At 49.2% G+C, this 24009-nt stretch overlaps 1 protein-coding gene across 1 annotated transcript in view; it reads right to left on the reverse strand.

Annotated features, from left to right (window-relative positions):
- The window catches only part of LOC146784031 (SEC14-like protein 2), a 534640-nt gene that overhangs the window by 327035 nt on the left and 183596 nt on the right, over positions 1-24009 (reverse strand). Inside the window, exon 7 of the mRNA XM_085634515.1 lies at positions 3269-3329. Coding sequence (XP_085490641.1) covers positions 3269-3329 — 61 coding nt within the window. The remainder of the gene's footprint in view (positions 1-3268; positions 3330-24009) is intronic.

The raw sequence follows: 24009 nt of genomic DNA on the forward strand, positions 1-24009 counted from the left end.
TCACACCTTTCTGCAGCAACACAGAACCTCCTGTTGTAGAAGCAGCAGGTAGTCCTCTGAGCACCAACCCTACCGAGAGGGGAAAGAGAAGGGCATACACATTTTCTACGAGATCAAATACCCAGAGATTTGAAGTAAAAGACCTCCAATTTCGTAGGAAATGGGACACCCGTCCTCCCACAGGACCAACATGCTCTAGGATTGTGGATGTAGAGCTGCTTCCCTGCAGTACCAGTTGGAGGGGCGGGAGAGGAGGAGGAGAAGGAGGAGGGGGAGGAGGAAGCTTGCTGCCGAGCTGTGCCTCGTAGATGACCTTTTCCTCTGTATGACCTATACAGATGGTTCGCCTGTTGCTGCTGTTGGGACTGCTGCTGTTGTTTGGTTCGAAAGGAAGAAGTCCTGCCAACCCTGTGAAATCGGAGGTACCCAAAACCTCTGGGCTGGGGTAGAAGACCCCATGATCTCGCTGAGGCTCTACTACCTAGAAAGCAGTGTAGCACTGAGTCCGCTTCGGCTCCAAAAAGACGAGAGCCATCAAAAAGTCCAATAGAGTGGCCTGTACATCAGAAGAAAACCCAGACCCTATTAGCCAAGCGGGTCTCCTGGTTGCCAGCGAGGGACCCATAACTCTGGTGACAGAGTCCGCAGTATTTAGTCCTGACTGAATGATCTGACAGGCCGCAGCTAGGGTGTCAGATAGAAGTTCCGCGAAAGGGGCCTTAACATACTCCCGAAGCTTGGGAGCACCTCCTTTGCTGAGTCCATCAGAGCGTGGATATAGCGACCCAGCAGACATTTTGCATTTGTCGATTTCAGAACCATACTGGCTGAAGAAAACACTTTCTTTGCCGACTGCTCCACCCTCTTGGATTCTCTATCTGCAGGCGTAGATGGGAAAGAGCCTACAGACTGTTTAGTAGAGCATGATGCCTGGACCACTAAACTCTCAGGAGATGGGTGTGTGGAAAGAAAAGCAGGATCTCCCAAAGCCACCTTATATCTCCTTGCTAACGATATGGACACCGCAGGGGCAGTCATTGGCTTCTGCCACACCTCTAAAATGGGCTCAGTCAAATCCTCATTAAAGGGAAGCAGAGGTTCTGAAGCAGAAGAAGGAGAATGAAGCACTTCTGTTAAAATATTGGATTTAAGCTCTGCAGTAGGTAACGGCAAATCCAATAGATCTGCCTTCCTTATTATAGAGTGATAAGAGGAAACCTCCTGCAATGGTAGGCCTTTCGGTGAGGGGAGCTCTTATTCAGGAGAAGTGTCCAATCCACTAGCCTCCGGCAGTCCCTCAAACTCCTGCATAAGGTCAACAATCTCACCCTCTGCAGGCTCTTCCTGCTGCTCCTGATATTCTTCCTCCTCCAGCAGCCTCTGTGGCTCCCTTCTGCATCTCATTCTAGGGACCGGCATCAGAAGCACCAGATTCGGCACCGGTGACTTCAGGACCGGCATCGATGGAGGCTCCACAGGAATAGTCATAGGCACCGGACCGGAGCCAGATGGCGTGGGAGACAACCCATCCAACGGCACTCTACCCTCCAGGGATTGCATTGGCGTCAAGAACCTCAGTATCGGGAGAGGCAAACTCCCCAAAGCCACTGGCATGAAAGGTGCCTGTGTGAAGTGAGGTGGCAAACATTCAAGGAGTATGAAAGCGGTCCCATGGGGACAACCGGAGCACCAGCAGGGTTAACCGCTCTGGCAAACATGCCGAAAATTGCTTTCAGGAAATGCGACTGATCAGTACCTGGAGCTGGAAAGGCTGGATATCCTTGATCCGTTACCGCCGGCTCAGAGACCGCTCGAGGAGGCAGTCTAATTGGCTTCGGTTCTGGCACCGGACACACAGGAGCTTGGATCTCGACCTCCTTCGGACCCTTTTCTGCTTTTTTGCCTTGGCCATAAACAACTTGGCCTTCCTCTCTTTCAAGGCCTTCAGATTCATGCGCCTGCATGACGAACACCCCTCGACGTCGTGGTCCGATGAGAGGCACCATAAACCATCCTCATGGGGGTCAGTAATCGACATATGACCCCCACATTCCCTGCAAGGTTTATACCCAGACTTCTTCTGGGTAGCCATGATCACTGCTACAATTACAGGAAAAACCTGCAACAAAGAGACTCCAGAAATGGAGACTCCTGGAAAAAAAAGTTACACTTTGACGGCACGGAAAAGAGGGAACTGACGTCAGCACACCGACGAGGTCTTCTTATGGCTCCGATGACATCATGCAGAGTCGCGTGCGGAAACATTCCATTGTGACGTCCTCGTCGACGTGGGAGAGCAATGAGGAAAAGATTCCATTGAATGCTGCGCATGGGCCAATTCAAAAGGTGAGGAATCCACAGGCAGATGTATCCATCAGAAAAGGGTTTCTATTGTTCCCTTTGGTGGGTAGTCACTCACTCTAAATAATCCATTTTCAAATATTGTGCTTGGTGCAGTGCTGATGACTGCCCTCCATGGCATCTGTTATCTTACAGAGGGACCCGGGATTCCTGCCTTGTGGACACTTAAGCCACCTGATAGCTTCTACCGCTGTACTACAACTCAATATATTTCCCCCTCACATATACCCAGTGTGACCTTCACTGACAGCTTTCTCCTGTGCTGGAATCCTTGCTATTAATGTTGAGTGCTGTAGAAATTAATATGCAGTTGTGGCAGTGCAAGTTGGAAACAACGCTGGTAAATATGTGTTAAATAACTTTCCTTCTTTCCAACTTGTTTTCAAATTGTGTTACTCTCTGTCCAAAAGAAGTATGAAATGGTCATGTTTAAGTTGCTGGGTTTAGCCCTATGCTGCCCTCCATGACAGCTATGCCCAAATGAGAACATTTAACTTTAAAGATCTTTTTTTGTTTTTTGCACAGGACTCAATGTTTCACAAATAATGACAATAAATATAATTCAATGTTTGCTGCTTAGCAAGTATTCTACTCTCCCTGTTGCAGCTAAGCAGTTCTGTTACCTGTACTATAGTTGTGAATTAGCTGTACAGACTGTCTGATGTGTACCTAGAGAAGTCATTCTGCTCCTTGACTGGGTATATCTCAAGGGTGGGGGGAGTGGTGGAGTAGTGAGGGAAGGTAAGCAGTGTGTGTGTTGTGTATGATGGTGCATGGTCTATCGTGTATGTGCGCACACTTGCTAGTGTAGATCAGCGAATGTGCATGTTCTGTGTGCATAGTGTGTGTTGTGATTGATGATAGAGACAGAGAGTAGCCTAGCACCTGCAATATGATGAGGTCTCACCTTTGATAATGAAGAGACGTTTGAGAGATTCAGGATAGTTGTCTTCATACATAGTGATCACCTGTAAAGGTAGAGAAACGGGTTAGAGAGCTTTACAGCACATCTCTCAGAACTTCACCTCAAGAGAAGCCACAGTACAAGTCAATAAGAACATCAATCCCAGAGCTGGAGGCTCAGAACGCCCTTAACAGTGCCATCCTTTCCACACAAGTGCTCTACTTCAGTAGAGTTTAGGTACATGCAGACACATAGGTGTTCTCAAGGTGTCGCTGCTGTCAGACAGTCATGATCTGCATATCGCCAAAAGCGTCTTTCACATTTACAAGCAATTAGTCATTTTGTGAGTTTTTTACACCATCACTCCAATGATAAACTACATTGGATACCCTGGTAACCCTCATCCCATAGCTAGGCGGTCAAACTCTGCAAGGATCACCCCAGAGTTGCCACAGAGATATAAGGTCTCAATCTGCATGTCTCTAAAAATCACCACAATTACATGTCCTTCATGTCTATGGGTCTCATCAGCAGAGTGACGCTTAGGGGCCAATTTGGATGTCGGTCGGAAAGCCTCCGACCAACGACCAAGGTTTCAAATTTCAGCCTGTCAGATTTGAAATCGTCTGATCAATATGACTGTCTTCCGACGGGCGCAAGGAGCCATCAGCCAGTCAGAGGCCGCACATAATCCCCTATGGACGGCGTTTCTGCCGTGGGGTTTATGATGGCGGTTTCCGGCAGGCTTTTCATGTCGGAAAAGGGCTTTCCGACATGAAAAGCCTGTTGGAAAGTGACTTTGCGGGCCCATGCATCCGTAGCCTTGGGTGTACCGCCCTGTCAATACGTGCACTGTGTGGCAGGCACCATGAGGTGCCTGTCATGCAGTGCAGGGATATACACAAAGTCACATTATTCTATGGGAGCTTGTGCTGCAGCTGGTTTCGGACTGCAGCACAAGCTCCCATAGATAAATGGGAGTCTGCAACTGTAGCATGTGCGGTTGCATCCTAATATTGCGGTCGGGACCACCGACTGGAGGTCGTCGGTCCCGATTCCACCCGACATTGTAATCAGCACCTATGTCTCGTCAGCATATTAGCCTGAAGATATTAAAAAAGCTGATGGATGAAATGTTTTTACCAGCTCTTAACCACCAAGAATTTGTGCTGGTAGCATTTCAGTCCAGCATATTTGAACTCCTTTATCAATAAATAATGGGGGCCAAACATATGCAAATTAGTCTTGACACCCCCAGCCCGAACTCTTAGCTCACATGCCTTCTTTTAAAATACAAGTAACCGCAGGTGCTTTTCAGGCTTGTAAGCCTCATCAGTGGGGTGGACGTGGAGTACCCAGGCAGAGCGAGCTTAGGTCCCATGTTTGGGCATATAAATCACACAAGTCAACGCACTGTGAAGAATAAAAAAATATTGGCTTAAAAGGCTTCTTAAACCCTGGGAATTCCTTTGGTTAGTCTGTGTATGCCATTACAAGAATAGACCAACCATAACTAAATCAGTCTTTACCCAGCTCTAAAAGAACAATTCAATCCAAATTGATAGAGGAGCAGGGCCCCTAGCTTGAGATGCACAGAGACTTAAGCTGCACCCTCATATATGAGGCACAGAAAAGACAAACCACATAAGGACTTGCTTCTGTTCCTGTGGTGGGACCAAGACTGATTAGCATTTTGTTGGTCCTCTTCTATAACACAAAAGTGCCAAAAATATTATGGAATGCTACCCACAGAAATAAAGCAATTAAGAAGTTCTAGCAAAAGCCTTTTACATCAGTAACTTATTTGTCATCTCAGTGAATTTGTAAGTAGGAGAAGTTCGCTAAGACTGTGCCCTGAGCTGACTCTGCCCAAGATTGCCATATGTGCCACACTTGAAGACGCTCAGCAAAATGAAAATGCATGCAAGGTTGCAGGGGTCCTCCAGTTTGCACTGAACTGCTAATCTTGTACCAGAGTAAAGTCTTAGCGGCACATGGTACAGTCCTCGGCTGTAGAGAAATCCAAGCTCAAAGCCATTCTACCATCCATTATGTATGGAAAATGAGCCATCCAAGAATCTTGCAGCACCAGCCAAAAGAAGAAAATCTAGTCTATCACTGAAAAAATCCCCTCACCTGAAACTCCATATAACATGATTAATCAACAGAAATTCATTGAAAGTTGCTGCTAATTTTACGATTTTAAAGCTTTGTTTAGAGCTTAGTGTAGAATTCAATTCCTACCAAAACCTACCCTTTAAAACAGGATTTTTAAAAACATATCCAGGAATTAAAAAATAAAAAGTTCGACACCACCCAGGCATTGGTGCTTCTTGACCTTTTGGCAGTATTTGACACAGTCGACCACAAAATCCTGGTGAACCGTGTCGAGGCCGCAGGGCTTCAGCCTTCTGCACGGGAGTGGATTATCTCTTTTTTGAAAGATTGGTCCCAGGCGGTTAGGCTTTCGCCTTCTGTTCCCCAAAGGTTAGGTTGACCTGTGGTGCCCCTCAGAGATCTTCTCTGTTCCCCTACCTTTTTAACTTGTATGTTTTTGTCCACTGGTGTGCTCTCTGAACCGAATGAAGGTCAAAGTTTACAATTATGCAGAAGATTTGCAATTGATCTTCACTACAAACAACTCCCCGGAATGCAAATTCTCTTTCCAAAACACGATGTTATTAATCTGGATGAATGACAACCAATTTATATTGAACTCAGACAGAGATTGTCACCACCAGAAATAAATAAACATGACCTGTGGAGGTCGAAACTCTGGCCTGTCCCCATGGGTTCCCCCCATGCCCAAGAACTCAGTTAAGAGCCTCGGAGTACTGATCAATGCCAAATTGTCTATGAAAACTCAATTTGAGGCTATAATCTCCACCTGCTTTCTACAGCTCCAAAAAATTAGAGAAGATCAGTAAAGTCCTTTCCTTCGAGGCTCTCACCCAGCCTATTATTGCTTTGGACACGTCCAGGTTAGACTATGCTAACTCTCTCTACTCGGGCCCAAGTGTCTGAACTGAAGACTCCAACTGGTTCAAAATAAGGCACACAGATTAACGTACCAACAAACCTGGAACTGTCACATCACTCCCCTGCTGAGAAAATTGCATTGGCTGCCCATAGAACAACTCTCCATTTTTAAATCTCTACAGATTGGTAGTCCTGGTTTTATCTCTGCTCGCATGCAAAAATCCATCCTCTCTCGCAATCTGAGATCTACGCACTCAAATTTGCTCACCATTCCTACTTTTTTTTTTAAAGACTCAGCGGCTACAAATTTTCCATATTTGCCTCCCGCATTTGGAATGCATTTCCACCTGAAATCAGGTTGACCGCCCGTTACTCTGGGTTCAGAAACAATTTAAAGACCTGGCTTTTCAGGCAACCACTTGTATAATGATTAGTCGCGTGCTCCAGATACCTTAGCACCATGAAACCGTTTGGTGAACGTGCACTCTAGAAATGCATATAACATAACATAGGTAACGTGATGGACTAACCTACGTGGAATGGGGTGACTACCTTCGGCAAGAAGGATGCTTGAGTCCAAAGGACCAGTTTGTCGGGGAAAAACAAGATGTAAGGAGACTGACAAGACAGCGCCTGTAGCTCACTGACCCTCCAGGCAGATGTAATTGACACAAGAAAGGTCGTCTTGAGGGTGAGGAGGCTATCAGGACAAGAATGAAGTGGCTCAAAGGGAGTGGACATTAAGACAGTAAGAACTAAATTAGGGTCCCACTGAGGCATAATAAAGAGAGCAGCTGGGGAAACATGTGCTGCAGATCTTTAAGGAACCTATTTACAATAGGGGACCTGAAGAGAGATGGTTGATCTGGCAGTCGCAGAAAAGAGGAGATGGAAGATAAATAACCCTTCAAAGTGCCCAATGCAGAGCCCTGCTGAACCAGGGTGAGGATAAATAAAAGAACCTGGGGAAGGGGGGGGGGGGGGCAGATAAGGGAACAAGCTTTTCCTCAGCACACCATGCCATAAGTTTATTTCAACGCCCGGCGTGTACCATCTTGGTGGAGGGATGCCGTGCTGCCAAGGTAACAATACATACTTCTGCAGAAGGTTGAAAGCTGTCAACTGTCACCACTCAATCTCCATGCATGAAGGCAGAGAGTTGACAGGTTCGGGTTGAAAACCCTCCCCTGCTGCTGTGACAGAAGAACCTCTTGAAGAGGCAGCCCGATTGGGGGACCGATGGCCATGCTCAGCAGCTCGGGATACCAAACTCTCTGAGCCTAGTCCGGAGCCACAAAGATGACTTGAGCCAGGTTTTTCCTGATCTTCATGAGAACTCTGGCCAGGAGTGGTATTGGAGGAAAGGCGTACCGAAGGCCTGAACGCCACTCGAGACAAAAATTGTCTCCAATAGAGTCTCCGCATTGGAAACCCCATTGCGCAAACCTGCTGACATTGTGCATTTTCAGAGGTGGCAAACAGATCTAACCAAGGCTCTCCCCACTGCTGAAAGAGACCTTGCACTACCTCTGAAAGGAGACGCCATTCGTGATCCGCTAGGCATATTTGGCTGAGTTTGTCCGTCCTGGGGTTCAGAGAGCCCACCAGGGGTTGAACACCAGGGATATGCATTGATGTTAAAGCCATGTCCAGAGGTGTAGGGCCTCTTGACAATGAGTCCACAACCCCACCCTGCCCTGTTTGTTGCAGTACCACCTGGCGGTGGTGTTGTCTGTGAACACCTGCACTTGCATTCCCTTTATGGAGGGTTGTAAGAAAGTAGAATCTACTTTCATAGTTACCCCCACTTTTTGCTGGTGTCAGTATGTTTGTTTTACTAGTGTGACTGGGTTGCTGCTAAACAGGACCCCAGTCACTGTGCTACCACCCTAAATTTACCATGCTAAGTACTGCTGTACATCCACAATTGGCTACTGGTGTACCCTTGTAAGTCCCTAGTATATGGTACTAAGGTACCCAGGGCATAGATACACCAGGGGTTTCCCATGGGCTGCAGCATGTATTGTGCCACCCATGGGAGACAACTTAAAATGTGACTATAGACCTGCCATTGAAGCCTATGTGAGTTGGTGCTTGCACCTCTCAAGACAGATATGTTTTCTTATATCTAAGCTCACTACACTTAAACCCTATAAGTCACCCCATGGCAGGCCTTTCAGTCCTGAAGGTAGGGTGCTTGGTTGTAAGTGTGATGGTGCCCCTGCATGAGCAGGACCCCCTACAAACCCCGGAGTCGAAGTGCAGTCAGCCATTTTGATACATATAGTGGCCATCCGTCATTACGCAATTGCTAACTATATAATTGCTGTGCCAAACCTGGGCATGTTTGGTATCAAACATGTTGGAATCATACCCTAACACCGTTACCAGTGTTGGAGGTATGATTCCATGAACTGGGGGGCTCCTTCAGGAAGCCCCTAGCACTCCCAGTAACAGCCTTCCTGGGTCTGCCAGCCAGCTAGTGCTGCTGCTGACAACAGATACAATTCGGCCCGCCTGCTGCTGAGCTGGACAGGGGAAGGTATAACAATAGATCTGTCACAGGGAGGTGTGACCACCTCCCAGACAGGACTTAGTGTATTTGGCTGGGGGCGGGTGGGGGGTGCAATTGCCAGCACCACCAGACAGCTTTGAAGGGCACATTTGGTTCCCTTCTTGCAACATCCGGTTTGGGCCAGTTCAGGGAGTCCCTCAATACCGCTCTGGCATGAAACTGGACAAAGGACATGGGGTATCCTCTCCTCTGTCCAACTCCTCTCTGGGAGGGACCCCTGAGTCGTCCTAACCCCTTTCCTAAGGTAGTTAAGGGCTTACCTGTGGGTGGGTCTCCAGATTAGTCGTGGGGCAAGAAACCAGGTCACTCTTCAACCGTCTTAACACTTGGACTTCGCCTGGAACTGAGGCCGCATCATGGAAAACTCCTGTTGCTCCTGGTCTCACTGTTCTGCAACTCTTCTTCGTCGCCTGTGTCTCTGCTTCATCCAGGATCTTCAACAGACCTGTGGGCATCAAGGACACCCAAAGTAATCTCCCTTGGAGTGAAGGTGTCACTGCATCTGCAGGCACACCAACAAAGCCTACCAGTCTGCTGCTATTGACGTCCCACGGACTTCAAACGGCTCAGCAACACAGGTGGTGGTTCTGCAACTCCCTCAAGGCCTGACCTGTCCTCTCTGTAATTTTGAGGCCCGTAACCCTCGTCGGAAACGCTGGGACCGAACCCCTGTACACCACGTCGACTTTCCGTTGCCAAGGCTTGTTGGCTCTGCACTCCAGAGATCTTCGGGCTACAAGAAGCTCTAGCTGCCTGCATCTCTTACTGCCAACATCATTGTCCTCACTGCATCCGTTGCACTGTGGGCCTTCATCTATGGTGAACTGCTTGAGATCATCTTCTGACACCTGTGCCTTTCGCCTGTGGGTCCTATCAAGGGTCTTCTCATGCTTCAGTGGGCTCCCATGCTTGTTGGGGGCCTGGTCTGACTCTCCTGCTCCTGGTGAGTCCCTTGGATCTCATGGTCCCAAAGTTGTGTCTTCTTCACATCAACACCTGTTGCAACTGCCAAGGCTTGTTGGTACACCCGTGGGACACCGACCCCCTAGTTCTCGACTTCCGACATGGGTCAGCTTGTGTATGGCGCCTGGTCTTCCTCAGCATCGCCTAGTCCTCACAGCTGCAGTGACATGGTCACAGGCAACTCTTTTGAACCGTCCATCATCTGTTGGCATTGCTCCAAGTGGCATAGACACTGTGCCCTCTGCTTACAGGTTCTTTTCTTCAAGAATCCACCTCTGGATTCCACCGGACTCTTGCACAGTCTACTCCAGCTGCATCTTTTCTGAAGTCCTCCATTGTGATCTACAACGGTTTTGGACGTCACTTCACATCTATGAACCTGGCTTCCCTGGTGTAGGTATCCTGGTTCCTGGGGTATACACAGGTGGGGTGACTCTCCAACCTTATGTCTTACATGGGGCTTCTTCAGGGTCCACTGGGAAGGGTACTTTTTCTCCAAAACTGCAACCGCGACTTTCCTTCCTGTTGACTTCTATTGGACACGCGGCTGTGTTTCCATTCTGTACGCAGCCTCCGTGGGGCTCCTGGGTACTTACCTTGGGTGGTTCCTTGTGTCCCCAGCTCCTCTGAGTCTCTTGGTACAAGTCCCAATTTTGTTCGAAGTTCGCATTCCACTTTCTTAATATATGGTTTAGTCTCCCCCGAAGACCACTGAATTTTGTGCTACTTACCTTATTGCAATTGCAGTATTGTTGTGTATTTGTGTATATAGCTCTGGGTAGGATATATACCAATGTGTTAGTGAGTGCTGTGTAATAAATAGACATACTTTTATATATACGCTGTGTGGTTCTATTTCGTTTAACTCACACTACATGAATAACCTGGTAAACCAAGCTGCTTAACACTCCTTCAAGATAAGTCTGAAGGCTGCTCTCCACAGCTAACACTTTGAGAGCTTTCAAAAGGTTATCAAAGACCACTAAAATCACCACAAGGGTTGCATGGATTAGTGCAAGGTGCTCCACTTAAATAAGTGTGCAGCATATAGTAAGCAAGCCTCCTACAAGGGTAGAAAGGCTTTCAAAGTCAACCAGATCCCTTGAAGCGCCAACAGGTTGATGTGGAGTCTGGATTCCATGGAGACCGGCTTCCTCTGATCTCTGCCTCTCACAGATGGCCACCCCAGCCCAGGAGTGATGCATCTGTCACCACTTTCAGATCTAGTTGGGGAAGGGAGATGGGTCTGCCGCTGACCGAATCAGTTTTTCAACCACCACTGCAGACCTTTTGCAGTGTCCTCAGAGATCTTGACCATGTCAGAGAGATTTCTCCAATGCTGCGCTCGCTGGAACTTCAGGTCCTAATGCAAAGCATGCATATGCCAGCGGGCATGTGTTACAAGCAGGCTGCATGAGGCCATGAGACTCAGCTGCCCCAGTCGGTCTCACCAAAACCCAGGATAGAGACTGAAACACTGGTATCATAGATTGATCATCCTGGACTCGCTGTTCAGGAGGATAAGCCTGCAACTGAAACTGCACTCTGTCTAGAATAGCTCTGATGAAAGGGAGCGTCTGAGAAGGGGTCAGGTGTGGCTTCGGTACAGTGATAGTGAACCCCAGTGAATGCAGTAGGTCCGCTGTAGTCTGGAGGTTGGAGATGACTGCCTGGGACGATCCTGCCATCCACAGCCAGTCGTCGAGATCAGGGAAGACTGGCATCCCTGATCTCCACAGATAAGCTGCAACCACCACTGTCACCTTGGTGAACACCCGAGGGGTGCTGGTAAGGCCAAAAGAGATCATGGTGAACTGAAAGTGCTTGTGAGGTACCATGCACTGCATGTAACATCTTTGGGCAGGCAAGACTGAGATATGGAAGTATGTGTCCTGCAAGTCCAACGCTACCATCCAGTCTCCCAGGTCCAGGGCAGACAGGACTTGAGCGAGCGTGAGCGTTTTGAATTCCTCCTTGTTCAATAAGAACTTGAGAGGGTACAGGTCAAGGATAGTACAAATCCCTTCATCCTTCTTGGGCACCAGAAAGTAGCAGGAATAGAACCCACAACCTACTTTTCCTGCTGTCACCTTCTCAATGTCTCCTTAGGCCAAGAGAACCGCTGCTTACTGATGGAGTATGGAAAAATGGTCCTCCATCAGCCTCTCGCAAGTGGGTGTCATGGGTGGAGCAGTGGTCATGAAGGGGAGGGAGTAGCCCCTTTGGAAAGTCTGCAGAACCCGTCAGTTAGAGGTTATCTACCTCTAGTGTCTAGATTATTGTATCTTACCTACCACTAAATGCCCATGATGGTCGGAGGGCAAATTAAAGAGGTTTGGAGGCTGCGGCTGCTGGGATAGTGATAGACTTTCCCAAACTTTGGTAGCCTGACCCACGGGATCTGTGGGTACCACGTCCTCGGCCAGCATGGGCTGGGAAGCTTGCATGATGTGGTGGCTGGACAGGTAGAAACACAGATGGAAGCCCCTTCCGTGGTAATGAAAGGAGCGAAAGGCAGACTGGGGTTGGCAAAGGGCCATGGAAAGGCTCAAGGACCTGACCGTAGCCCTGCTATACTTGAAGCACTCTTCCACAGAGTTTGCCTTATCTCCGAAGAGACAGGAGCCATCAAAGGGCATGTCCACGAATGAAGCCTAGACATCCCCCGAAAAGCCAGTAGTCCTCAGCAAGGCATGGCACCATAAGGCCACAAAGAATCTGCTCTGCCAATCGAGTCGGTCGTGTCCAGCCCATATCGGATTGTGAACTTAGCTGCGTCTCTCCCGCCTCCAATAGCTTAGGAGAGTATGGCCTGAGCCTCCTCTGAGACCAGTGACAGTACCTATGAAACCGAATCTCAGTGTGAATGGGAATAACGGCCCCTAAAGGTACGTAGTGTTCACTGACCATAGTGTCAGACTAGCAGAAGAAACTATTTTCTTGCACAAGGTATCAGGCCTTTTGAATTCCCTATCCGGTGGGGTGGTAGGGAATGTGCCAGGATTTACTCAGAAAGTGGAGGGTAAGACTACCAAGCTCTCCGGGGTGCTGCATGAGGAAATTGGGGTCCCCTGGGGCAGGACGATGGCAGCAGACAATTGTCCTATTCATATGAGTCCTTGTACAGGTACTTGGACCAGACCAGAGTAGTACATCTGTGAGGGCTTCGTTAAATGGGAGAAGCGGTTCAGATGGGTTAACTTCCAGTTGAAGCACCTCAATGAAGACGTATGGCTTGACAGCCATGAAGGGCAGATGAAGGTCCAGGACCTTGGCCATTCTCCTCACCACCATAGCAATTGAGGCTGCCTCCTCCGCAGCCATGCTAGGAGGCGAGACCAAGCCAGTATCTGGTAAGGTTTCCAGTCCACTGGCATCTGCCAAATCCTTACACCAAGTGTCCTCATTGGGGTCTAGGGCAGTGCTTAATTTGTGCCGGTGCTTTCCGGTGCTTAGCACCGGCATTTACTTATCAGGGCCGGGTCTACACGCGTCTGCTAAACGTGACGTCACATATGATAATGATGATTGATATTTACCTCACTCACTCGCCGCAGAGTGTTGTTCTTGTCTCCCAAGACCCTGTAAAGAGTGTTGCGGCTGTGAGACCCTGAGCCAAGAAGATTCTGATGGCATTACTGCTTTGGCGGCCCTTAGCTCAGTGTTTCCAGTGGGTGGGTACACTGATTTGGCAATTTGGGCTGCATTTGGTTCTGCAGGTGTAGGGTCTGTGCGACAGCCAGGCAGCGTGAGCAGATTACAGATTGCCACGCCCCAGCACACCCGCACCCTACGAGTCATCAGCAGCATTCAAGTGAGCCCACCAATGTTGAGGGGAGGCAGCAGCAGCACCAGGCCTATATCAGTGAATTAAGGCAGTGCCCCGGCCCGCCATGTAACCGTAAGTAAGTACCGGTAGCCACGCCCATTGCCAAACAAAGAATGCTTTTTTTTTTTGGTTTAGCATGGTGATGTGATGGTGATTTGATGATGCTGCGCGGCTGCGCCACTGCCTCTGCCTGGCATAGTAGCGGCCGCCGGCAGTACAGTCTCATATATCACGATGAAGGGCCCGGCCGGGGTTAAGTTAAAGGTCCTGCCTGGCGCCAGAGGTTTCCTCCAGACTCCCGCCCTAAATAGTTTGCTGCTTCAAGGCTTTATGTATCAGGTAGTTAGGGCAGTGTCCAGGCCCACCACGTAACCGTAAGACCATAACCAAGTACTGGTAGCTATCCATACTGGTGTTAAAAAGTGTTCTTTCGTTAAAGTGTTCAGTTTTGAAACTGTACTTTACTAAGGGACAGGGGTGCTTGGTAATTTGGCTTCGTGCAAAAGAATGTGAAACTACTTTATTGCAGAAATAAACAAAGAAATAATCCCTCCCCCCCCAAACCAACAAAGAGACAGTCAACCTTTCAGACCTGTTACGCATTTATCAGGCTTTCTTGAAAACCAATTTACAAGAAAGTTGAACTACTTGTGATCCCAGTGTGGACCGGGGCAGTAGTGTCTTCGTGCAGACCCTGTGTGGAGGTTTCGCATCGCCAACGTACAAGGAGTCTGCACCACGTGTGGCAGTGTCCGACGCAGCCATGCTACTACTGGTCTACTCTGTCAAAGGTGGGCGCACTCGGACAACATAGGTTTCTTTTCTGTTGAAACCCGAAACATACCTGCTGGGTGCTGCTCCAGGACCCCCTGGAGCAGACATTAAGGACTAAACCCCAGGAAGAGATTTTACACTGGGCTGCGACAGAGACTGCAACCCAGAGCTTGTAGTGGGTATATGGGATTAAAGCAGCAGTACGATATCCTGTAGCTGTAGATGCACTAAGGGAAACATACAGTCTTTCCACCAGTGCGGCACTGACTCTCAAGGGTGTGCTCCCACATTAAACTTCCAGCCTGGCCTAAATAAAATACACCAAGAAACGTCAGCATGGAAACAAAATGGCGTAGAGCCGAGTTTCTGAACTGCATAAGAGGGTGGATAGCTTGGGGGAGGCCAGGAGTCGGGACATAAAGACTACCCAACACCCTCTCTGGCCTACGTGAACACGTCACTACAAGCTTTGCTTTGTACAGGCTTTTGGAGGGTTCACATAGGGTCCCAGCACTGGCCTATATGGGGGATATCAACACCAGTGTTTGCAGCAGGCTGCAGCCATCCTAATATGAGGCTTCTAGCATGACTTTGGAGGTCTGGATGACGTTCTCACTCTCGAACCCACTGGTAAGCAGCAGCCTTCCTTTAAAGGGGTTGCTTGTCGCCTGCAGGTCCAAAGTGATAAGGCCAGTAGAATATCAGGGTCCTGGGCGCTGTAGCAGGTGAGTGTAGTTTGACATGAACCACTGCCCTGCCTCACCCAAATAATTTGTTCTCTGCATTTACCTATGCATGCCTGGGGCCTATAGACCAACGGATTGAGGTTCCTGCTTGCACTGCCTTGGAGGACTATTAGCACCAGTTTATTATGTCAATACCTCTTATTAAAGTGCCGCCCTTTCCCTTATACGCTTGTGAGTTGGGCCTTTAGCAGCAACATTAACTCGGGTGATTGGGGGGGGGGGGGATGGGGGTTTAGCTGCAAGTATAGACATTGGCAGCAGGATACAATCTCTGGTCCAGGAGGCAGCTTGGTTACCTCCCAGCAGAGGCTGGATGAGTGAATAGGGAACAGCCAGGCCTGGAAGGAAGTGCTCTTCTCTTGGCAGCAGGGCTCGCAGTGGAGAGTTTCATTTGCCAGGTAGAGAAGTCCTTCTGCACTCGTTGCAGTGCACCCTTCGCCCAGTGACACAGATATCACTGATAGCTGCCAAGGTTTCAGATTCCTATGAGTGCCATTTTCATAATTTCAGTTAATTCAGTGTAATGTATTTCAACGACTATGAACTAGTAGTACTGACTATGAATGACACTTTCTGGCAAGCAAAATCAAGCAATGAAGACGAGAGATTAGAAATATATAAATATCAGACATTGCACCCATTTGTGCATCAAGATTGTCTGAATCATACGTTTTGAGCTGAATCATCACCCTTTATTAAAGCATCCGCTACCTTATGCTCCCAAACAGGGCGTTCCACGTCTGTGATTGTTCAACACCTTTGAGCGATGTTTGTAATATTTAGGACACGGTTTTGGTGAAAATGTATTCTATTTTGCTCCAGAGAAAAAATATTTCTCTTGCGTGGCCTGCAACTAAACCGGAGTCCAAAATATCTATAATAATTTAGGCCTCCGATTTTTACTCCTGAAAGTCATTACCTTGAAGTTTCTTTTTCAAATGTGTAAATTTGATATGTTAAATATGTCTGCACAGGTGTTCAAGCCAGAACATAGATGTAAAGTTATCCCTCAATACACACCTGGTAGTAGCTACAACACACAACTGTTGCTGGAAGCTCAACAAAGAATCCCTACCAGAACAAGCATCTCTGGGATAGGCTCGGGCTAGCTTGCAGTTTCACTCTTACCATTAAACACAGGCCTACATGCTGCCTGCAAAGTGCCCTTGAAGTCTTGACCCAAGGCACAGGACTGCTTTTCGGATCTGGGAAAGTCTGAGTTTTCCCTATTTCGAGGGAGGCTAGCTCACCTCATCCACCCATTCCTGAGATTGCCTTAAGTTAAAGTGCCAAGCCCTGGAGGTACCAAACATACTGGATGCGACGGCAGGAGACGGATCCCCTCTATACAACCTGTCTTAATCACAGGACTAGCTTTGCTTCAGAGTCCTACGTCGAGCTATCTTGAATCATTACCGCTGCTTCGTAGAGCTATACCTACAATCATATCATTAACAACTAGTGATGTTTGGTAGCTACTCAACTGTCCAAAGCATCAGCCGATAAGCAGAAATTCTACCACAGCCACGTTTGTCTTTAGTGTGATGTTTGGATTTTTCACAATCTTGGTTTCTTCAGTGATGTAACTTTGAGGGCAGCACCAACACTCTGAAAATGGTTCCACCACCACTGACTTGGGTGCCTTTGTTTGGCATTTTCATACTTTCTGGCATGGGTGCCTTTGTGTGATGTTTCCATGCTTTCTGGCCTGGGTGCCTTTGTTTATCTGTTTAGAGTGTTTTCAGAATATTTTGGTTTATTTTGTCACATAAGCTACGTAAAAGTTGTATCTTTGAACTCATAGACTGTTAAAAATGCCATACTTTAGTATTGTCCTTTCCCTAAATCAGCACATAGAGCACTGGAATTGTCCCTTTTCAATGCATTAGTGATTTTAGCTAATGTAATCCAAAATTGTGCTTTAAATGTACGTTTGATTTAATCTTTTAAAACATTTTCACAGGACAGGGGAACCTCCTATCAAAAGCTTACTTTGAGGAAGGCTTCCTTACTGAAATTCAGATCGGGTAGTTCATCCAACTTTTAGCAGTGCCAGTTAATAGTGGGTGGAGCCAGTGGAGGAAGTGGGTGGGGCCGGAGAAAAGTAGGTGTGGCCTCCGACAAACATTTGAGCACCTGCACTTCATATTTTACAAATTAAGCACTCGTCTAGGGGCTGGAATTCATAATGTTACAGTGGCCCCCCTCAATCATACCGAGTTGTGGCCCATAGGAATAAAGCTCAGGCTCCAACCTGGGTGACAAGGCTCCAGTCAGTGTCGGTGTCTGCGTCAGACAACAACCATCCAGCTCTGTGTCAGATTCAGGGATAAGAATGGGGCGGCACTGCCAGAGTGCACCTGTGGTGCTGGTCTGGATCCGTCTGTGGAACAGGTTGATATGGAGTCCAGATTTTGCTAGAGACCAAGTCTTCTGATCTCCACCTCTCCCAGATGGCTGCCCCAGCACAGGAGTGACGCATCTGTCACTACTGTCAGATCTGGTTGGGGACGGAAGAGGGATCTGATGCTGACTCAATTGCAGTTCATCAACCATGAACTACAGGTTTTTTGCAGTGCCCTCCAAGATCTGGACCATGTTGGAGAGATTCCCCTGATCGTGTGCCCACTGGAACTTCAGGTCCCACTGCAAAGTCCGCATATGCCAGTGGGCATGTGTCACAAGCAAAATACAGGAGGCCATGAGACCCAGTAGCCTCACAGAAACCCCGGATAGAGGCTGAAACATCAGTATCATGGCCTTAAAACCCTGGACCCACCGTTGGGGAGGATAAGCCCTAAACTTCACTGTCTCTAGAACAACTCTGATGAAAGGGAGCATATGAGAAGGGTTCAGGTGTGACTTTGGCACGCAGAGGGCAAACCTGCTGGCAAAAAAACAGTAGTGGCCCTCCTGAACCCACAGGGCCAGAAGGTGCCCCAGAGGGGAAGGGCCTCCCAAATATGAGGTGCATGGAAACTAGTGCATTTTAAAAGTGGTGGGACAGAAAGTTGTGATTTGAATAATCTGAGCGAGCTTGAATCAAACACGGGTTGGCGGTGCAGGGGACATTATTTCCTCGCAAGAAGATTTTAGAAGCAATAGGTGTAAATTATATGTTTTCAGATTATCTTGCAAGAAAGCTTGCTACCATTTATTTTTTAATGCAAATAGACTCATACAGACTTGCCACACTCCCTGCACTCATGCAGACACATTACTCACCCTATGCTCACAGACACATCATTCGCTAACTCTGCAGTTACAGACACATATTGCTCTGCTCACCCTACACTCACACATGCAGACTAGTCACCCAGCACCCTCACAGTCAAACCCTTCACCCTGGACTTTCATTACTAACCCTACACTCATATGGGCATAATGCTCACCCTGCACTCATACAGGCATATCATTCTCCCTGCATTCATACACGTACACCGTTCATCCTGCGTCCATACAGGCACACCAGTCACTAGGTGGACTCTAATAACTCACCCTGCATGCACACAGGCACAACCCTCATCCTGCACTCACACAGGCACACCACTTACCCTCCACTCAGAGGCACACCACTCACCCTGCACTCATACAGGCACACTACTCATCCCGCACTCATACAGGCACACCAGTCACCAAGTGGACTCTAACTCACTCTGCACTCATACGGACACACTGCTCACCCTACACCCATACAGGCACACCACTCACCCTATGCCCATACAAGCACGCGGCTCACCCTGCAGTCATACAGGCACACCACTCACCAAGTGGATTCTCATAGCTCACCCTGCATTCATACATAAAGAAAATGGAAAGACTTAAAGCACACACAGAAAACAGTAGAATCGTAGATATACTTTATCACACATTCAGTCCATTGAAAACCCTTAGAGGAATATGCTCTTTCTGAAGACAAGAACTTTAAAGGTTTAAATCGATTAATGCGCTGCGAGGCTATCAAGGACCCATCTGTGTTCCTCTTCCCAGCAGCTGTTATTAATCTACCCGGCATCTCTTCATTGGGCAATAAAGATGGGTAGCAGGTCTGGACACTTGTAGGGGCTGTTGCTGCCTTTTAAGCCTCTAAACAGAGTAATTATGCAGTTGAAATATGAACAGTCAAACACGAGAGGGGGCATTTTTATTAACTGCAAAAGGGTGACTTGTGTGACTTCCCTCCTCATTGAAATTTAAGTAAAATGCATGAGTAAAACCGCATATGCCTTAATGTCATGCAAGCTTCTCTTTCAATGTCTTGGCATAACTGCAGGGAGGCCAGGAGCATTGTTAGACTCACTTCAGATGGTAGCTCCATCTCAAACTTAAAAATGGCAACACGCCGTTTACAGCATTGATGCTGTGATGTGTTAGTTGGTAATCTTCCCAATTTAATGCTGATGTCTCCCTCTCCTAAGAGGCAGTCAGCAGGTCAATGGAGATTTGCAGGCTGGGGCTGCAGTCTAGCTAAATCAAAGGCACACTGCAGCTCCAAAAGGGTGGGCATTGGGCAGCACTGATACGTCTGCAATCCTGCTGCTCGAGGCAACGATGGTGGCAGGAGCAAGGAGCACCATGTTGAGTTATGAACAAAATTATCTTCACCCCTTTACTTCTTCCATAATGTTGTTAAACTGCCAAATACACCGTGGCCCCTTCTCCAGCCCCCTACAGCCCATCCTCTTTGAAACAAAAGCATTCCTGCATGGGTAGGGGAGGCGTTCGCACATTTATACCTCATATTTCTCCTGTTTCCGGCACCGGGCTACAGGAATTAATGACGATAAATAAACAAATACACTGGCATTGCAAAATGTCATGCCCCCCCCCCCCCCCGCCCCTCCTCGATGACACAACACTGCCTTGTGCTTCCAGGGCGAGTAAACTCTTACCCAGCCTGGCACCTGGGACCATCCTCTCAACCGGGATCGAGACTATCGTGGCATCGTACAACGAGCAGCAAGGAGCTTGAGGTATCGCTCCCTGAAGGCCTTGGGGTGCATGGTGCTCCAATCTATGCAGGTCTTGGCGTAGTGTTCGCACTCAAGGGACCAGAGACAGACGAGGTGTGGGCTCATCACAGACATTTGTCAGTGATAGGCGCCACAAGGCTTGAATACAGCCTTCCTCGTGGACATCCAGGAGATATGTCTCAAAAAACTTTGACAAAAAGTCAAAAAATGACTGAGAGTAACTCTTTCTCTGGATCTGGGCTGACTGGTGCAGAAAGAAAAGAACTGACGTTAGCACACTGGGGTGGCGACTATATAGATGTAGGCACCATGCATATCACTTCTGGCACGGACGCCGCCGGTAACGGGAAGCCAAACAAAGTTATCTACTGGCGTGCAGGAGTACAGCTCATGAAAAATTTCTGGATCCAGTCTGACTCCTGGGGATAATTCTAAGGTAAGCAATCTGTAGCTAGAAGTCTTTATCAGATATTTAACACCTTGTATATAGCCTTACTCTTTATGTCACTCTACAACGGCAATAGCAAGACTCTGTCCCCTGAGAACATGCACACAAGAGCTGCAAGAAACCCTGTTTGGGCACAGGCATCCTGTGTCTGCACTCATACAGGCACATGGCTCACCTTGCACTCATACAGGCATTCCACTGACCGAGGTGAGAGGTGGTTGCTGGAACTGTGTCTGAAGAAGTGCAGAGCTCTAGTTACAGAGGGAATCTGTCATTATAGCATGTTTCTACAAGAGGAAACCTACCATATTACAGAGCATATAATTTTTCTATCTATACAAGCATAGGTCCATGAGTTTAGATACACTGCATGTTTCTCCAAGACCACTGACAGTCAGATACAATCAGCTTATGCCTCGGACTCGGTCACCACAAAGTCACAAATACATTCTGCATGACTCTGAAGACATTGAAGAGGAGTTAGATGAACATTACTGGTCACTTGGAGTGTCACTTGAAAGTAACAGACAGGTACAGTCTTCAAATGTCAAAGAGATTATCCTCCAAGAGTTAAACTGGCATGTTGGATGTCACTATTTGACTGTCATCCCAGATTAAGGTAAACACATTATGCTTATCTATTTCCCGAAGAGTATTGCACATTTGACTTGTTTCACCAGCATCACTCCAGAGATGGGCACAACCCTTCCTGTCTCAGACTGTTGCCCGTATGCTACTACATTCACTCAACAGGTCTTTTAGAGCACCACAATGTGCATGCTGAGGAGCGTCACTTTTGTGTTGCTGATACATTCTGCATACCATGAAGATCTTCAATCAATCAATCAATCAAAGACATTTATAGAGCGCACTACCTACCCGTAGGGTCTCAAGGCGCTTAGAGGGGGGGGGGGGTGCCGTAACTGCTCGAACAGCCAGGTCTTGAGCTTCTTCCTGAAGGAGAGGTGGTCTTGGGTCAGGCGCAGGTCGGCCGGGAGGGAGTTCCAGGTCTTGGCGGCCAGGTAGGAGAAGGACCTTCCTCCTGTTGTGGCTCTACGGATGCGTGGGACGGCGGCGAGGGCGTGGCTGGCAGATCGGAGGTGGCGTTTGGGAGCGTAGAAGTTGATTCGGTTGTTAAGGTAGCTCGGGCCTTGATCGTGAAGGGCTTTGTGTGCGTGGGTGAGGAGCCGGAAGGTGATTCTTTTGTTGACGGGGAGCCAGTGCAGGTCTCTCAGGTGTCCGGAGATGTGGCTGTTCCGTGGGATGTCGAGGATGAGTCTGGCTGAGGCGTTCTGGATCCGCTGGAGTCTCTTCTGGAGCTTGTCGGTGGTTCCGGCGTAGAGGGCGTTGCCGTAGTCCAGTCGGCTGGTGACGAGGGCCTGGGTGACGGTCTTCCTGGTCTCCGTGGGGATCCACCAGAAGATCTTCCGAAGCATGCGCAGGATGTTGAAGCACGACGAGGACACGGCGTTGACTTGCCTGGTCATGGAGAGGGAGGAGTCCAGGATGAAGCCCAGGTTGCGTGCGTGGTTCGTCGGTTTGGGTGCGGTGCCCAGGGCGGGGGGCCACCAGGAGTCGTCCCAGGCGGAGGGCGAGGAGCCCAGGATGAGGACCTCCGTCTTGTCTGAGTTCAGTTTCAGGCGGCTCGTCGTCATCCACTCGGCTACCTCTTTCATCCCTTCGTGCAGGTTGGCTCTGGCGGCGGCGGGGTCGTTGGTCAGGGAGAGGATCAGCTGGGTGTCGTCGGCGTAGGAGATTATGTTGAGGTTGTGTTGGCGTGCGATGGCCGCGAGGGGGCTCATGTAGACGTTGAAGAGTGTAGGGCTCAGCGAGGATCCTTGAGGGACGCCGCAGATGACTTCGGTGGCCTCTGACTTGTACGGTGGTAGGCGGACTCTGTGTTCTTCCGTCGAGGAAGGAGATGATCCACTCCAGTGCCTTCTCCTGGATTCCGACGCTGCAGAGGCGCTGCACTAGGGTGCGGTGGCAGACCGTGTCGAAAGCCGCGGAGAGGTCTAGGAGGATGAGGGCCGCTGTTTCTCCGTTGTCCATCAGGGCTCAGATGTCGTCGGTGGCGGCGATGAGGGCGGTCTCGGTGCTGTGGTTGGCACGGAATCCGGACTGCGAGGGGTCGACGGATCCGTTCGTCTCGAGGAAGGCGGCCAGCTGTTTGTTGACGGTCTTCTCGATGACTTTGGCTGGAAACGGGAGTAGAGAGATGGGGCGGTAATTCTTGAGTTCGGTGGGGTCTGCCGTAGGTTTCTTGATTAGAGCGCTGAGTTCGGCGTGCTTCCAGCTCTCGGGGAAGGTGGCGGTGTCGAATGAGGTGTTGATAATGTCCCGCAGGTGGGGTGCGATGACAGCGTCGGCTTTGTTGAAGACGTGGTGAGGGCAGGGGTCGGTCGGAGATCCGGAGTGGACGGAGTTCATCATGCGGATGGTGTCTTCGGTGCTGATCGGGGTCCAGGCTCGGAGGGTGGTGGTGGGTGGCGTTGCTGTGGACGTGGCGTGGGTCGGATGGGTGCTGAAGCTGTTGTGTATGTCCGCGATCTTGTTGTGGAAGTAGGAGGCGAGGGAGTTGCAGAGGTCTTGCGAAGGGGTGATGTCGTTGTTTCCGGCGTTGGGGTTGGAGAGCTCTTTCACGATGTTGAAGAGTTCCTTGCAGTTGTGTGCGTTGTTATCCAGTCGGTTCTTGAAAGCCGTTTTCTTGGCGGTGCGGATCAGTTGGTGGTGCTTCCGGGTGGCGAGCTTGAGGGTGGACCTGTTGTCCGGTGTGGGTTCCTTTCTCCAGACTTTCTCGAGGGCTCGGCAGTTCTTCTTGGAGCTCTTGAGTTCGTCGGTGAACCATGGGGATTTCTTACTGCCGGGTCTGCTGGGCGGGGTCCTCAGAGGGGCGAGTTCGTCCGCGCAGTTGCTGATCCACTTCGTGAGGTTGTCGGCGGCCTGGCTGGGGTTCGCTGAGCTGGCCGGAGGGTGCTGGCTCAGGGAAGCGGCGAGCTGGTCGGCTGTGATCTTGTTCCAGCTTCTTCGTGCAACCTGTTGCTGGTGGTGGTGGATCGTCGTTCTCCTGAAGGTGAAGTGGATGCATCTGTGGTCCGTCCAGTGGAGTTCTGTGGCGTGGCTGAAATCGACGTCTTTGCTGGATGAGAAGATGGCGTCGAGTATGTGTCCGGCGAGGTGGGTGGGGGTGCTCACCAGTTGCTTGAGTCCAAGGTTGGCGAGGTTGTCGAGCAGGGTGGTGGTGTTGCGGTCGTTATTGTTCTCCAGGTGGAAGTTGAAGTCCCCCAGGAGGATGTAGTCAGCGGAGGGGAGGGCATGCGGGCTGACGAAGTCGGCGATGTCCTCGCTGAATTGAGTGCGTGGTCCCGGAGGTCGGTAGATCAGGGTGCCTCTGAGGGTGGTCTTCGGGTCGGTGTGGATCTGGAAATGCAGGTGTTCGGCGGAGGATGGGGTGTTG

The sequence above is a fragment of the Triturus cristatus genome, chromosome 11 (genome assembly GCF_964204655.1).
Source record: "Triturus cristatus chromosome 11, aTriCri1.1, whole genome shotgun sequence".
In the NCBI taxonomy this organism is placed as follows: Eukaryota; Metazoa; Chordata; class Amphibia; order Caudata; family Salamandridae; genus Triturus; species Triturus cristatus.